At 38.4% G+C, this 17478-nt stretch overlaps 2 protein-coding genes across 10 annotated transcripts in view; one reads left to right on the top strand and one right to left on the bottom strand.

Annotated features, from left to right (window-relative positions):
• The window catches only part of MRPL47 (mitochondrial ribosomal protein L47), a 29050-nt gene extending 20134 nt beyond the window's left edge, over nucleotides 1-8916 (top strand). For all 7 annotated transcript variants that reach the window (XM_008705297.2, XM_008705298.2, XM_040621569.1 and 4 more), the window contains 3 exons: nucleotides 3697-3827; nucleotides 5911-6006; nucleotides 8687-8916. In XM_008705297.2, coding sequence (XP_008703519.1) covers nucleotides 3697-3827; nucleotides 5911-6006; nucleotides 8687-8810 — 351 coding nt within the window. In that variant the 3' untranslated portion in view covers nucleotides 8811-8916. The remainder of the gene's footprint in view (nucleotides 1-3696; nucleotides 3828-5910; nucleotides 6007-8686) is intronic.
• A 364-nt stretch (nucleotides 8917-9280) lies between these two features.
• The window catches only part of ACTL6A (actin like 6A), a 28916-nt gene continuing 20718 nt past the window's right edge, over nucleotides 9281-17478 (bottom strand). For all 3 annotated transcript variants that reach the window (XM_040621567.1, XM_008705303.2, XM_008705302.2), the window contains exons 9-14: nucleotides 16988-17049; nucleotides 16590-16704; nucleotides 16364-16444; nucleotides 13741-13836; nucleotides 11149-11235; nucleotides 9281-9751 (exon numbers count right to left, since the gene is read on the bottom strand). In XM_040621567.1, the coding sequence (XP_040477501.1) occupies nucleotides 9671-9751; nucleotides 11149-11235; nucleotides 13741-13836; nucleotides 16364-16444; nucleotides 16590-16704; nucleotides 16988-17049 (522 nt within the window). In that variant the 3' untranslated portion in view covers nucleotides 9281-9670. The remainder of the gene's footprint in view (nucleotides 9752-11148; nucleotides 11236-13740; nucleotides 13837-16363; nucleotides 16445-16589; nucleotides 16705-16987; nucleotides 17050-17478) is intronic.

Raw genomic sequence — 17478 nt, forward strand, 5'->3', positions numbered from 1 at the left:
ATCAGCATATGTAGATCTGCCTTTTCTTTTTCGTGGCTGTACACATTTAAGCTAGTTCTTCCATGTCGAAGTTTTTTGTTTTATTTAGTTAGATTTCTCAGGGTTTTTTGCCTGGATTGCCTGTGAGTCAGCTGTTTGTTGACGTGTCTGTGCCAGAATAAGTAAGTAGCCAGTGAGAACAGAGCTCAGCAGTTTGCCCGGCCTGGGCCTCCACTGTGCTTCGCGTTCCTTTCCCCGCCCTACTCAATGGCCGGCACTGCCACGCCGCCTCTAAGAGGGAGGACCTGATATCCCCGCAGAGTCTAACGAGGTAGGGAGTAACAGCAGTTATTTACCCTAGTTAGAATTCTATAGCGTATTTGGTTTTTTAAACTTTATTTTGACATGAGACTGACAGAAAAGTTAAGAGCATGGTACAGAGGTACCTTTCACCCAGTTTCCCCCAGTGAGTATTTTACCACATTTGCTTTCTCCTTCTCTGCCTCCTTCTCTAAATAACACATTTTTTTCTTCAGAAGTTTAAGAGTAAGTTATATACATAAATAATTAAGTATATGTTGCTCGAACAACAAGGATATTCCCTTATATAACTATTGTACACTTTCCAAAATCAGGAAATTAACACTGAGGCAGTACTGTTACCTAGTCCGCAGATCCCTTTCATCAGTTAACAACATCCTTCACAGAAAGAAAATCCTGGATCATTTGTTTTCAGTTGTTCTCTTTAGTCTCCTTTGATCTGGATACTCAGTCTTTCTTTGTGTGTCGGGACATTGAGGTTCTTTTGAAGAACATAGGCCAGTTTGGGTTTGTACAATGTTTCTCCTTATAGTCATGATGATTGGCCGAAACGTCATGGAGGTGATACTGTTTTCTTCACAGTGCATGATATTAGGCACAGGATGGGGATTTTTTCTGTTACTGGTATTGACGTTAATGATTTTTTTAGTGTGGTATCTGCCAGGTCTCTCCACTGTGCATATAGTTAGTAATTTTTCTTTGTATTGAGATCATATAAATGTCCTGTAATTCCTCAAACTTGCACTGACTAGTTTCAATGCATCTGTTGATCAGTTATTGCTATGATGTTTGCTAAGTGGTTTTCTCATCCCACAATTCATTCTTCGTTTATTGGTTAGCTTTTTTCTGTAAGGACTGGTTTTCTCTTCTGTTTCTTCCTTCTTTCCTATCACTGTGGACTCCTGGATTCCAGTTTTATTCAGTAAGTTATAATTCTTTCATCCCATCATTCCAGACTTAATGGCCAGTGTGGGTTCCTTCAGGCTGGCCCTGTGTTCTCATCATTCTTTCATGAGGCACAGCAAGTTGTTTGGGTTCGCTTTGTACATTTCCTGCCCAGCCCTTTCACAGAGGAATACCCTCATTCCTTTTAGTGGAGGGTGATGTATTTAGAAACTAAGATCTGGGTGGTAGGTGTCCTCATTGCTACACAACATTTGTAAAGTATTGAGATTTTATTTTCGGGTATATTTGCTAATTCTGCTATTAAGGAAAGTTATGTTTTAGAGATTTTTTTTTTTTAAGATTTTATTTATTTATTTATCAGAGAGCGAGCAAGCACAAGCAGGGGGAGTGGCAGGCAGAGGGAGAAGCAGGCTCCCTGCTGAGCAAGGATCCTGATGTGGGACTCGATCCCAGGACTCTGGGATCATGACCTGAGCCAGAGCACACACTTAACTGACCGAGCCATCCAGGTGTTCCTGTTTTAGAGATTCTTAATAAAAGTACATTGGCTGGTTATAAATAGGACATTATTTGGTGAAGAAGCTTTTGCTTGTTCTAAGATTTTTAAACTTCAGTAATAGATTACCCCTTCTCCCTGTTTTAAAAAATATATATTTCAGAAGTGAACTTTATCCCCATAGGTCCTATGTATCCCACTTTCTGAATAAGTAGAATCCAAAAATAATGAACGTTTTCTCCAGATAAGCTGAAAGCAATAATTTTTTTTAAGCCTCAAATGTATGGAGTCTTCTCAGTGTTTTGTGAGGCACTACTAAGAAGAACTTACCAAGAAAAATATTTAAAAAGAATGATTCCCAATTTAAGATATAAACTGAAGATTTCGAAGTGTGTAGGGACACTCTTGGCTCTGGAATAGTTAAACTAGAAAGGAAAGAAAGCTCTTTGAGGTTGGCTTGTTTTGAATAAGGTGATTTTCCTTCTTACCTGGTGGCGTGAACATGAGTAATCGGATGTTAACTCTGCGGACTGGGTAGCCGTTTACTGTCTTGGTGAGCTAACATTACATTTCAGTTAGGAGCCCCAGAAGTAACCTTGCACAGGAGAACTCCAATGCAGCCAGTTTACAGCCAGGCCTACTAAGTTCCTAAGGGCTACACAGCTTCGTAGTGGGCCCCACCCAGTCTGGTGTCTTCACGCTTCTAAGTTTGTCTGTCTTCAAAATAGGATTCACCATTCTCACCCATCTTTTATTTCTCAAAGATTTTGTAGAAATTCATATAATTAAGAAGAAGTACATGTGGATTCAGCTGCTCAGTGTGGCTTTGATTGAAGAAGGGAGAACAGAAGCACTGAGTGTGAGCTGAGTGTACGGGTTATGAGGTAGTCTATCTAAATTTGTGGCTTTCATATCTCTTTTGGGTCCCGCAGCTACCTGGAGGACTATCTTTTTTTGGGGGGTGTGAATGTGAGGTGGGTGGCAGAGGGGGAGAGGGAGAGAGAATCTTAAGTAGGCTCCACACCCAGTATGGAGCCCAATGTGGGGCTCGATCTCATGACCCCGAGATCATGACCTGAGCCGAAATCAAGAGTCAGACGCTTAATCGACTGAGCCACTCAGGTGTCTTTGGAAGATTATAATCTAATCTCTCTATGCCTCCCCCTTACCCCCCATTTTTGAGAGCTCTTTTAAGAAACAAATGTGTATATGCAATATTTCTATTTGTTATGATGCTCACAGATAATATATATAGCCAGCTAAAAATGCCTCTCGGTATTTAGAACTATGAAAACATTTAGCTCATCTGTCATTATAGCCCCCAAATGTGAATATTTATAAAAAAAATATTGCCTTACCAATATATTATTATATGCATTATAAAACTCAATAGAAATGTTAAAAGAAAGAGATTAGAATAAATAGAGGTCCTAATAGGATCTTCTTGCATCTGGATGGATCTTTGGAGATTAGGATCAGGGTAGACTGATATTCCATTCTCTGTAATGGTAGCAGCTGCCAGTTAGGTCAAAACATCAGTGTCTGTGTGTTTGGGCACACTGATTAGTTAAGGCCAAAACATGGGTTTTAATATTAAAAAGTAGCAAACTGTTATCACTTACTAGTTCATCGAGTTTTGAAATAACAGGAGTCAGTTGGGGCCTCCATAAGGAATCTCTGCACGTGTAACCCACACCAAACAAAACGAGTACATATATATGGAAATCTAAGTAGATTTTCATTTAAATGAAACTTAACTTCTGGGGCGTTTTGTGGTTTTTTACAAAAAGTGGTATTATAAACACCCATATATGCATACGTGTGCCAAAAAGATTTTTAGGAAATATTTGACAGAATGGTTCTTTGACAGAAATATTCATTAAGGTTTTCTGTACCATTGTCTTTATATGTTCTCTCTCTCTCTCTCTTTTTTTTTTTTTTTGGTATTTGTTGTAGGTGATTGTTGAAATTGTATCTTCTTATTCTCTTACCAGGTAATAGATTCCATGGATGCATTAGATAAGGTTGTCCAGGAAAGAGAAGATGCTTTAAGACTTCTTCAAACTGGTCAAGAAAAAGCTAGACCTGGTGCTTGGAGAAGAGACATCTTTGGAAGAATCATCTGGTACATAGTTTCCACTGTGATTTTTCTAAGATGAGCGTGGTAGTCTCATGCCTTTTTCTCCTGTCCAGTATCTTTTACAAAAACCTCACCATATGAAATATATGATAGATGTATCTAATGTAAACAGAGGTCCCCAGGCCCCTTTAGCTCCCCAAGATATGAATGAAAGTAGCATTATATGGTAGTTCAGGCACCCCATTCTCATGATTCAATTATTTGTAGGGTCTTTATAACAGTAGTTCCTAATCCTATGTCAGTCATACGACTTTTTGAGAATTTGATTAAAGTCATAGATCCTTTCCCTAGAAAAATGTACATGTGCACGTATAATTTCAAAGGATTAGAAATACCATGAAGCTAATTTTAGGACACATACCTGCTCATTAAGAACCTGAGATTTAAAAAATTCTTTTTTTTTTTTTTTTTTAAGATTTTATTTATTTATTTGACAGAGAGAGACATAATATATTGACAAGAGAGGGAACACAAGCAAGGGGAGTGTGAGAGGGAGAAGCAGGCTTCCCGCCAAGCAGGGAGCCCGATGCAGGGCTCAGTCCCAGGACCCTGGGATCATCACCTGAGCCGAAGGCAGACGCTTAACGGCTGAGCCACCACCTAGGCACCCCTTAGATTTAAAAAATTCTCAAAAAAAAAAAAAGTTCTCAAGGAATAAGGCCACATAAACCCGTTTCAATGTTTGCTCCCACTGCCATCAGGATAAGCCCTAGTCCAAATTATGAAACTGTTTATTTTCATTACATCATTCCACTTTTTGTCCCTCTAGTTCTTGCAGTTCTGTCAGACCTTGGGAAAGGATCTGATAATAAACATTCAAACTGAGGTGTAAATAATTGAGAAGACCCAGTGTAGTCTGTCTCTTCCAGGGCTTTATTGACATTTGGATTGAGCTGCTGAAAGGGAGCATACTTAGTAGAATTTTAAACATCAGTCAACAAAATGAGGAAGGCATTGTGGGTGATTGGAGACCTTTTCTGTACTCTTGAAATTAAACCACATAATAGTGCTTACTCATTAGATAGGCTCTTTTAATGGAGTTTGCAGTAATGGGGCTGCTTGGAGCCAACTGTAGGGGAGTAGCTGTATGTCTGTAACTGTGTAATCCAATACAGGAAAGAGAGAAATTAATTTCCAGAACATCTAACTAGAAACTTCATGTTATTTTTTACTAATTTTTATTTGGATTAATCCAGTTGAGGTCAATTAGGAAAGGGTGAGATAAAGAATAGAATCTGTGTCAATATTAGAATCCGGGTGAGTACTGTTCTCTTCCAGATTTTTAAAATTTTGCTTTTTAACTTTTCCAGGGCTAAACAAAGTAGTGAACAACGCAATTATATCATCTTTCCAATGTAGCCTATTAACTCAAACATTGTAATTCCAGTGCCTTTTTCCTCATTTGCTATTGCGTGTTAAAATATTTACGATAGCCTTTTAAATGCAGAGCTCCTTCTTAAAAACATTTCATCTAAGGTTTTTTTTCTGTCAAAAAGAACATGTGGCATATTATATTATATTAATTATATTAATATTCTTGCAGGGGGTGGGGCAGAAGGAAAGAGAATCCTAAGCAGGCCCTGTGCTCAGCGCAGAGCACGATGCAGGGCTTGATCTCACGACACTCAGATCATGACCTGGGGCGAAATAAAGAGTCAGACCTTTAACCAACTGAGCCACCCACATGCCCCTGTAAAATCTTTTAAAAGCCAGTTACAGGGGCGCCTGGGTGGCACAGCGGTTAAGCGTCTGCCTTCGGCTCAGGGCGTGATCCTGGTGTTATGGGATCGAGCCCCACATCAGGCTCTTCTGCTATGAGCCTGCTTCTTCCTCTCCCACTCCCCCTGCTTGTGTTCCCTCTCTCGCTGCCTGTCTCTATCTCTGTCAAATAAATAAATAAAAATCTTTTAAAAAAAATAAAAATAAAAGCCAGTTACAAAAAAAAAAGCCAGTTACATCTCATTTTATTGAAAATATATTTAGCTCGAAGATGGCTAAAACTCTGTAAAAAGTGAAAAATATATTAAATATTTTCTATTAAGGCAGTATCTTTTTGTTTTCTTGGCAGGCACAAATTCAAGCAGTGGCCTATACCTTGGTACCTAAATAAAAGGTACAATAGGAAGCGATTCTTTGCGATGCCCTATGTGGAACGTTTTGTCAGGTGAGCACAAATACCCTTGATAACAAGACTTATCTTTACGTTAGATGACACAGGTTAAGCTTTTACATAAGTCATGCATGTACATTGTGGAAAAAAATACAAGAATCAGGTAGAAAAGATGAAATTCAAGTCTTCCATAATCTCACTATCCTGAAATAGCTTCTAGTGTATATCCTCTGAAAAATTTGTATTGCCTTTCTATTCATCAGTCTGTATGTAAGTACATGATTAAATCCCTCTGTAATGTGAAAAGGAAGGTCCAAATACTTCAGTTGCGTAACATATGAGCTCATGTTATTGCATGAAAAGGGGCTAGGGCGAGGGGGCGCATCTTTTGTTTTGTTAATGGTGTAACTTTTGGAGAGCACCTAATGATGGGGCCTAGTTTCTAGAAGAACCAACTCTGCATAGGTGGTTGAAACTTGCAGTTCCACTCCCTGATTTCTGGAGACGGGAAAGGGGCTGGAGGTGAATCAGGTGCCGGTGGCCAGTGATTAATCAGCCATGCCTAGGTAATGAATCCTCCATAAAAACCCAAGAGGGCAGGGTTCGGGTTCGGGGAGCTTCCCTGTTGGTGTGCAGCACCTGGAGACTGGAGGAGAGTGGGACGCCCCAGTCTCTGCCCTGTGCACCTTTTCAGATTGCTCTGAGTTCATATCCTTTTATAATAAGTCAGTAATATAGTGAGTAAAGGGATTTCCTGAATTCTGTGAGCGACTCCAGCAAATGAATCGTACCTAAGGAGGGGTCTTTGGAACCTCTGATTTATTTATTTTTTAAAGATTTTATTTATTTATTCGACACAGATAGAGACAGCCAGCGAGAGAGGGAACACAAGCAGGGGGAGTGGGAGAGGAAGAAGCAGGCTCATAGCAGAGGAGCCTGATGTGGGGATCGATCCCGTAACGCTGGGATCACGCCGAGCCGAAGGCAGACGCTTAACTGCTGTGCCACCGAGGCGCCCCTGGAACCTCTGATTTATAGCCAGCCTGGCAGAAGTATAGATCGTAACCTGGACTTGGAACTGGCATCTGAAGTTCAAGGAGGAAACTGTGGGAACTTCCAGTCTGTAGCGGGTTGCTGAGCACAGGCAAGGACCTCTGACAGTTTCAATGGAGACAGTGTCAGAATTAAGTTGAAGTCTCAGACATTCTGCTAGTGTCTGAGAATTGCTTGGTAGGAGGGCAGGGGTAGGGGGACCACCACCAGAATTAGGTCCGGAACCCTTTTATGTAGTACGTCCATTCTACATGGGCATTAAGCAGCATTGGTCCTCCTCATCATCAGTGCTCTAGATGCCATCAGTCCTTGATGTAACCCTTCCTGCAGAAGGTCTCCAGGATCTGTCCTCTGTGCTCATCTCTGCCCTGTGCGTTCCCTCTTCATCAAAATGAATTACTGAACATCTTCCTCACTCCAGTCCGTTCCAATATTGCTTCCTGGCTGATTTTCCTCAGACCTTCTTACCACATTAGTGCTGTTCAAAAATCTGTGGCTTCGTCTGCAGAACAGATCCCCACTCCTTCCACCCTAGTGGAACACCCTAGTGTTTTCCACAACTATTAGCCACATATCCTTCATGAAAGACCTTCCTGTCCTTATTTCCTGAACAGTCTGTTCATTTTCCTTTTGTTGCTCCTTTATCTACAGGTCTAAAATCCCTCCATCATTCACATTTTAAGGCCCAGTTCAGATTCTAAGCAACTGAAGAAATTCAACTGTACTGTTTTTTTTTCCTCCACAATTTCTCCAAGCCTAATGTGCCATTTGGTTCTTTTGTCCCTTAGTCATATACGGTGAAGCTATAATTGACTTTTAAAATAATGAGAATTTATGAATCCAGTGTCACTCTTACAGGCCTTATACATGTTAGATTTATTCTATTTTTGAAACTACCTTTTTTAGCCTTCCCTTCAGAGCATAAAGCATAATCTTCTGACTATTCTTAAGAATAACCTTTATTCTTTCATATGGGTTTATTAATTTTTTTAATGGTCAAAATTTAATTGGAGCAAAGAGGATGAATAAAATGGGTCATCTGATTTCAGCTTTGCTTAGTCTTTATACTTAATTTACGGAATACCTTATATCATATTTTTAAACATCTACGCCTATTTTGGTCTTCACCCAGATTCTTATCTCAAATTTCTATGACCTCTCCCACAGCACTGGCATATTAAATTATTCACTACGTATCTCTTAATTCTTGTTATATTTTATATAAACTTATGCCTAGTGATCAATAAAATATCCTGGAAAATATCAACTAAAGTGACCCTAGAGGTCAAAATAATTTAGCTGAGGCACAAACGCTTCCTGCTCCAGGATGCTGGTGGGTAGAAGTGAACTCACATAGAGAGTGGCGAGTCTAACTACATGTAAGCGTCATCTCTTAGTATAGTTTTATTCTCTCTGTTGGAGGGAAAATGATATGGTAGACTGAGTGCTATTTGGAATTCGGGAATTCTTAAAAGTCTCAGGATATATCTCAAGATACAGAAAAATCCATTGACTTGTGTTGGTTTACAGTGATTATTCAAGTTTAATAGTCTGCATGACACACGTAAGATGGAGGCTGGTGTGACTGAGGCTTTTAAGTAATTGATTTAGACGTACTTTGATAGTATTGAATAACGGGAATAGTTTTGTATAAATTGCTGTTATGCTTTTATTATTCTAGATTGAGACTTGAGAAACAAGCCCGCATTGAAGCAAGAAAGAAAAGTTTAGAGAAAAAGAAAGAAAAATTTCTTCAGAAAAAGTTTCCACATCTTTCTGAAGCCCAGAAGTCAAGTCTTGTCTAAAATGTCTGAATTCTTAAGTTGCCATTTTGTTTTCCTTGGATAACCGTCTATATACAAAAGTACATAAGTATTAAGTAATTTTATTAAAAATTTGTGTTTTTAGTCAGATGACTGTCAACTCTTTTAAGGGTTAATATGGCATGCTAACTCGAAGTGATCATGCTTCTGCCAGAATTTTTTAAAAATCAAGTATAAAGTTCAGACACCCACTTTATAAATGCTGACATCTAAGCAGACTTTAATTAACATCACTTGTACCTCAGGGTGGGAAAGTGATGCCAACTGCTATAGCAAAGGCAGTAAGGTCGTTTTGGAATTCAGGTAATATTTTTACTGTTATGTTAATAGCATGTGAAGGGGGTGTGGATATTACTATTAATAAACAGTTCTTTCACTCAAAATCATGATAAATACATTTAGTCCTTAAAGTAGTTAAGTCATAACACAACAATAATCCAAAAAGGTATTTCTGGAATGGCTAATAATTTTATTTAATTTTGTAAGCCTAAGATAAAAAGCATAGGCAATAAGTTTTACTAGTCAATAAAAACCAATTCTAATCACTGGTAATTAACATACTAAACAGAGTTGGAAAGCATTTTACTGAAAGCAAAATATTTAGAGAAAATAGACATTTATACAAAATTATAAAATGCTTGTAATAAGAATAAGTGCATTTCAAGGAAAGCACAAACTTATCTTAATTTATAGAGCCAGTTAAAGCCTTAAAAAATTTAAGTGGAAATTGAAATATGCAAAAATGTATAAACATTCTACAAAAGATGGTCATTCTTTTCCTGAGTATACTAAAGCTATGAAACTTAAGGTGACACAGGAAGGTAGAGCTCTGGGAACTCTTTTCAAGGGCATTTCCTTTCTACACACTGTTTCCCTCCTTCTTCATATTCTTGTTTGGAAATCCACATCTGTTGAAAGGTACCCTGTAAAATGGAAAGAAAAGTTATATATTATGCCTTTTTATTAGGAAATAATTTTTTTTAAGATTGATTGATTGATTGATTTGTTAGACAGAGACAGCCAGCGAGAGAGGGAACACAAGCAAGGGGAGTGGGAGAGGAAGAAGCAGGCTCCCAGTGGAGGAGCCTGATGTGGGGCTCGATCCTGGAACGCCGGGATCACGCCCTGAGCCGAAGGCAGACGCTTCACGACTGCACCACCCAGGTGCCCCCAGGAAATAATTCTTAAATATCTTTTCACAACTCCCAATCTTTCCCTTAAGCCCCTCCCCCCAAATAGTCCTCCATTACTCCCCTGTTTTTGCCCTCCTCCACAACACTCAAAGACACTATTTAGAAAGAATATTAAGTCTTCCTATTCACACTGTCATGAGGCTTTAGAAAATGGCTGTGACAGGAAGATGGGGGGTTTAGCTATGATGGCTTGCTGCCAACTTACAACAACAAAAGAAACTGTCGTTGGAAGGCTTGATCCCAGTACAGAACTGAAGAGCTATCCTAGCACTTGACTAACGGCAGCATTTAGATCTCCAACGTGCTCATCCATCAGGACTAGGATAAAGTTCTGCAAGTACACGCACAATAGTACATAGGCACCGCAGAAGGTGGAAAGGAGGAAAATGACCCAAGGAAGAAGGAGCCAAGGCTACATGAGTAATAAAACATATAAGTAGGACAAATTCATTCCCTAAGATGGACTCTATCCAAGTGGATTCATGCATGGTATTCCATTTTGATCTAAGATCTATTAAAAGACTACAAATAGAACAAATACATAAATACACATTTACTAGCTTAAAAATGTTCAGTATAAGTACTTCACGACATTTACTTCGGTGCTCTGGGGTGAAGAGGGAATTCTCCCGAGTCTAGGGTTGCAGGTAAGTACAAGGACTTTTTCTCCTGATTGAGAGCAAGCACCTGTCCAAGCAACATGCAAAACCCAGCACCATGACTTCACCATTTGCCCCAAAAGCCAACTCCTGATTTCCTCCACCTCACCAAGAGGCCAGGGAGCAACCAGGACCTGAGAAGGAATGATTTAATTTTAAGTGTGCTACAGAGAAGTCCTGACCAGTGTCAATGGGAGTATGAGAAGAGGCATAAATCAGTAAATTCCCACCTCTGTTTGAGAAGGGAAATTGAAATTAGGCTGACAAATAGCCACTGATAAGGCACTGAAGCATTTTGTTAAATTAGCACATGTGAAACTGGTATTAGGTCCTCTACTCATTTGATAGTTCTAAACTACAAAGATAAATGATGCACTGGAATTAAATGTCTTTTTACTAAATTTACTATATTTACTGGTACACTTAAATCATTCAATAAGACTCTATTTTTCAAAGTAGTTTACTAACCAAAGATGCTAGAATTGAGCCACCAATCCATGAACTAAACCTCCGTTCTACTGTTGTATTATTTGCAATCAATTTCAACCGCATACTCTAAAATAGAGAGGGAAAAATAAGTATTAGTACAATCAAAACAGATGACTCAACTCAGAAAATTCGGTTTTGATGACTGCCTAATGACTGTTTCAAACACCAATTATACATGATTATTTTGCAGCAGTTAGGCTAATAATAGGCATGGGTTGAATTACTGTACAAAGTACTTTGACTAAACTACTTTGTGGCTTTTAATGTATAATAATAAATTATATAATCCTTAGGAAGCTGCATACTAAATGTATGGCATTCACAATTTATATCCTAGAATAGCAAACATCCTGAATACTTACCTAAAAATCAGGTACTATGCTAAGTACTTCATATATTATTTCATTTCTTCCAACACCAGATCTAATTATTACCCCAACCTGCCACCCTTTCTATAATCCTCAACTTGCTCACTACTACTTTTTTTAGGCCTTCACACTGTCCTAATCCTTCCTGCCTATGGTCACCCCACCCCCCTCCACTTCCAAATCAAAATGCAGACATCAAACTTCAGGTTAAATTTTTTTATTTATACTGATGTCCTCCCAAATTAGTGTTTATATTTTGAACTCTCTTCACAAACAGAGTTTATGGCTCAGTATTGTCCCTGTCTCCCTGTATCAAGAGATTTTCCCCCTACGAAGGACTTTGTTTCTGGGGATAGTTCTCAAATTGTTGATACTTCCCTATTATTTTGTATGAACACACAGTTTGAGTCTTTTTCACAGTGAATAAATGTGTATGTTTTGGGGGTAGAATATGTGCTACGGGAGGGAGGGGGTGCTGGGAGCAGGGGGGATGAACACCTTGTAGGTGAGGAACTGGTTGATACCTATTGCAATGTACTTTTTGTTCCTGTTACTGCATTGATTTTTTAATTGCCTCCTAAATGACAAGGATAATACCGAACTGCTCTTGACCAGACCTTGGACAGCCCAGGTCCATACTCATTATTCTGGGACTTCCTATCAAATCTAATGATTAGTACTGTAAGTAAGATCTTTTCCAGATATGACTGTATCTCCAAGAATGTAGTAAATACAAGTCAGGTGTCAATCCTGTGCCTATCTCAATATTTAAATAACAATATAACAACTTAAATAACAATGATTAAAATGTGTCATACATAAAATTTTCCTTTATATGAGAAACAAAAAAGACTACCAAATATATAAATTCTATAGATAAAATTAGGGCCCATGTAACCCTTAATAAGTTTCTTTTAATGTAATAACTAGTACAGAGTAACATACAAAAAACTACTTGATAGAAGTTTTAAAATCTAAAGATTATGACTACTACTCTGTTATCAATGTGTACCAGAACTTCTCCCCAAACCACGTTCTTCTAATCCTTTTAAAATCCTTTTTAAAGTTCTCACAATGCGCCCAGTGATCTTTTTAAAACAAACACAGGAGCTCTGCAGTCCTCTGCCAAATTTTATCCCAGAGCTCACTATAGTAACATGACCTGGTACCTATCTGTGTGGGTGGAATTGTGGCCCCCAAAGAGATATGTTGAAGTTCTAATCCCTGGTACCTGTAAATGTTACTTAATTTAGAAATAGGTTCTTTGCAAACGTAATTAGGATACAAATTAAGATAAGGTCATACTGGAGCAGAGTGGGCCCTTAATCCAATAGGACAGGAATTTTTCTAATGAAGAGAATAGAACACGAGAGAGGACTGCCCTATGACAATGGAGACAGACTGAAGTGTTGGAGCTGCAACCAGTAATCACCAAAGGATTCCTGGCAAGTGGTCTGATGCTAAGAAGAGGGAAAAGAATTCTCATCTCTATCTTAGAGAAAGCAGGGCCTGCTGACATGTTGATTTCAGACTTTTAGCTTGGAGAACAGAGAATAAATTCCTGTTGTGTTAAGCTACCCAGTTTAGTTTGTGGTACTTTGTTATGGCTGCCTTAGGAAATTAATACACCATCCACTTCCCAGCTGTATCACTCTTCCCACTTCTGCACAGACTAAGCCAACTACGTTGAAATACCGGAATACGCCATCTTCCTTCATAGTCTGCACATGGCATTCCTCCAACTAGATGTCCTTTCATAAATTACCAACCAGTTGAACTCCTATTCACTCAGACAGTTTCTTCATGAGGGAGTTAAGTGCTTGCTCTACAGTGTTCCCTAGTGCCTGGTTCATGACCTACTAAAACCACTTAGCATGTTACAGTCTTTATGCATGTCTGTTCCTCCTAGCCAACTGAGCCCTTAGTGGGCAGGGACTATAGTTTATATCCCTAGTGCCTAGCAGACTATAGGTACTTAAATATGAAATCAATGAATAAAAGATACAAACAGTACAAGAGTCATCTATGAAAAGATGTCATCTATGAAAATTTATTTGACTAGGGCTATTAACCTTTTTTAGGTAATACTGTATTAGGCACACACAAAATATCAATCTACTACTGAAAAACCTTATCTGTAAGATTACACCAGCGATGAGGACACATGACTGAAGAATACCACTAAAGAACAAACAAAACTTACTGGGGGAGTTTTCTGAGAGAGCTCTCTATTCAACCTGTCAGTAAAGCTCTGTATTAGCGTGTTTCCTCCTGCCACTATAACACTTCCATAGAGACCCTAGGATAAAAAAAAAAATAAATTAGTTCCAAGTGTTTCTGTTTTTTTGGGTTTTTTTAAAGATTTTATTTATTTACTTGAGAGAGAGAGAACACAGAGGGAGAGGGAGACAAAGACCCCTCCTGAGCAGGGAGCCCAATGTGGGGCTTGATCCCAGGACCCTGGGAGCATGACCCAAGCCAAAGGCAGATGCTTAACCAACTGAGCCACCCAGGTGCCCCTGTTTCCAACAGTTTTAAATACAACTACAACTAAAACTATGTCATCCTCTACCATTTTCCCTTTCTTAATTTTTTTACTTCTGTATAGGCCTAGTATCTTAATCCAGTGGTTCTCAATCCTCGATGCACATTCAATTCATTTAGGGAATTTATAAAACATCAATGCTGGAGGCAATTAAATAAAAATCTGGGGATGGGGCCCAGGCAAAGGTTTTGTTAGTTTGTTTAAAACTCCAGATGATTCTGGGGCGCCTGGATGGCTCAGTCGGTTGAGCATCCAACTCTTGGTTTTGGCTCCCGTCATGACCTCATGGCTCATGGGCTCAAGCCCTGCATTGGGGGTTCGGAACTCAGTGCAGAGTCTGCTTGAAGATTCCCTCCCTCTGCCCCTTCCCCCACTTGCATGCTCCCTCTCTTAAAAAAAAAAAAAAGAAAAAACCTCCAGATGATTTAATGTGCATTAAAGTTTAAGAACCACTAACTTAAAACAATTATTCTAAAACTAAAACCCAAACATAATTTTTTTGGCAGATAGCTGCCAATATTTAGTTAGAGGTTTATTTTATACCTTCATCTTGGAATGATCATCTAGAAGTTACAGTATTTAAAAAAAGACAATGAAGATTATTTAGTGACTCTGACGGACGATGCATAATCATAATATCCCTGGCCAAAATGACTGCTACCTTTCTCTTACAGGGGTTTGTATCAGAACCACATGGGGAACTTTTTCAAAATCGGCATGCTGATTCCTCTCCCAAATACAAACAACTCTCCACTTATAAGGAGTATATTTACCTATAATTTGCATGTATGTATCAGAAAGCTAAATGTCACCCTGCCTTTTTTTTTTAAGTTTTTATTTGAATTTCGTTAACATACATGTCAGCCTGTATGCTTTTTTAGTGGCTAAGTTCATATTTTAAAAATTTACTCCAAATGTCTAAATCACATAACTTTTAAAAGAAAATGGAATATAGAAGCATGTCCTCTGCAATCAACATTATTAGTTAAGGGAGAAATCTCACTAAAAACAAAAAGTTATCACACTCTTATAATAAGTATAATTCAATTGCCTTCGCCTAAAGTGGCCCTGAGTTTGTGCTAAAAAACTCCATACTTACATCCCTATTGTCCCAGAAGCAGCCATGCCTGCTAGGTGGCTAGCCGAAATAAAGAACATTTTTCATAGCCACCCAAAAGTCTTTTTTTGAACATGTTTTTTATACATCCCTAGCTATCAGCACTATGCCTCTAAGCAAATGAATTAACTCAATTTTTAAGACAGTATGTTGGCTACAAACTGGATCTAGCGATTATTTTTTAAGATTTTTTTTTTAAAGATTTTATTTATTTATGTGACACAGAGAGAGACAGCCAGCAAGAGAGGGAACACAAGCAGGGAGAATGGGAGAGGAAGAAGCAGGCTCCCAGAAGAGCAGGGAGCCCGATGCGGGGCTCGATCCCAGGACCCTGGGACCATGACCTGAGCCGAAGGCAGACACTTAACCACCTGAGCCACCCAGGCACCCCTCATTTTTTTAAGATTTTTAAAAATTTTATTTATTAGAGAGAGAGAATAGGGAGCAAGCACGAGCAGGGGGAGAGGCAGAGGGAGAGGCTGCCTCCCCACTCCCAGGGAGCCCGAGCCAGGGCTAAATCCCAGGACCCTGGGATTATGAACTGAGCCGAAGGCAGACGGTTAACTGACTGAGCCATGCAGATGCCCTTGAATCTAGGGTTTAAATAAGATATGATCAATCTAATAATTAGTATGTATATATGGAGTTAGTATTTAAAACTTGGGAAAGCACAAAAAAATATGAAGGTTGATTCTCTAAACTCCATGTGAAAGTTACATTATTTAAACCCATACCTTCCTGAACAATGAAAGTAGAAAAACTATACAAAAAAAATCATCAATGATATATATTTTGGTTTGTCACGTTTTTGGAAATCTCTAGAAGAGCACTGTCCAAGGAACTTTCAGTGATGACAGAAATGTTTCCTATCTGTACTGTCAAATAGTAGCCGTTAGCTGTACTTACAATGTGGCTAGTGCAACTGAAAAATGGGATTTTAAATCTCTACTTATTTAAATTGTCACACGTGGCTGGTAGCTTCCACACTGGACACCATAGCTCTAGAGTTTTGCATTTTTCCTTTTCTAGTACTTCATGATTTTACATATTCTAAAATGGACTTTAAAGTCAATGGCCAAAGTTGACAACTTAAAATACTGATCTGGGGGCACTTCCTTACCCTAAAAAATACCTTTATACTATAAACAGGAGGCTGACACTTACTGGTCTGATATCAATATCGCACATTCCAACACTTGTCGTGACCACGTGACTGACTCCCAGCATTGTATTTCCTGATAACCCCTACAACAAAATAAAAATGAGCAGTCAACAGAAGAACTTCAACACACCCAAAAATATCTAGTCAGTCTTATTTAGGATTGATAATTACACAAGATCTTCACATATATGGGAGAAGCCAAGCTAATTATGAGACAAGCTTTCAGACCTTTACATTGGAAGGGTCAAATAATCCTTCAGGAATCTTTAACCGCTCTGCTCCGAAGTCGCAGTTGTACCCATTGGGGAATTCGTAATGAACAGTTGGCATCTGTGCAGCTACTCTGAAACCAGATCAAACAACATTCAACAAAAGACAAAAATCCTGCTCAAAATGATAAACTAAGAGATCATCAACTTGTAAGAAAACAGAGTGAGAATATCTTTCTTTTATAATGTTAGTCAGTGTTTCTTACCATAACTTTTTACCCTTAGACCAGTTAAGTATATTTTGCAATTCTTTAAACAAATCAATTTCTTTCTTCATTTATGACGTATTCAGTGTTTAGAAGATTAGTATGAAGGTTTTAATGAGCTATTATAAATCTTGTAGATAAGAAAACATACTGTTCATCATAAGTTGAATCCGATACTTGAAGTACTGAAGCTTGAAAGTCCTGGATAACACACTATGGATTTAAAAAAAAAAAAAAAAGTTTTTAAGAAACAAGGTCATGGAGATTTGTTGCAATCTATACTTTTGTAATATTATATTTAAAATACTTTTCTTAATGAAACTGGACCATGTTCCTGGATGGCAAAGTCATTTCAAGGATATAAGTCCATCCAGCAAGTATTCAGAGTATCAAGAAACCCAATTCTAAACATTTGCATTAGAAACTATATTATACCACATTTAAGTTAACAATAATTACAGAACAATGATGAAATCAAAACAATCGGGAACCTCTGTACCTGTCCTGCATAACAAAACTGGTTTCAGAACACTGTTTTTTCCTTAAAAATAATCCTAGACTTAGAAGCCAGATGTCATTATCTGAATATGTATACATCGCACATACATGGCATCTTATGTAATTTTTAATGACTGCACGTAG

Source organism: Ursus maritimus, unplaced genomic scaffold, assembly GCF_017311325.1.
Source record: "Ursus maritimus isolate PB19 unplaced genomic scaffold, ASM1731132v1 scaffold_4, whole genome shotgun sequence".
In the NCBI taxonomy this organism is placed as follows: domain Eukaryota; kingdom Metazoa; phylum Chordata; class Mammalia; order Carnivora; family Ursidae; genus Ursus; species Ursus maritimus.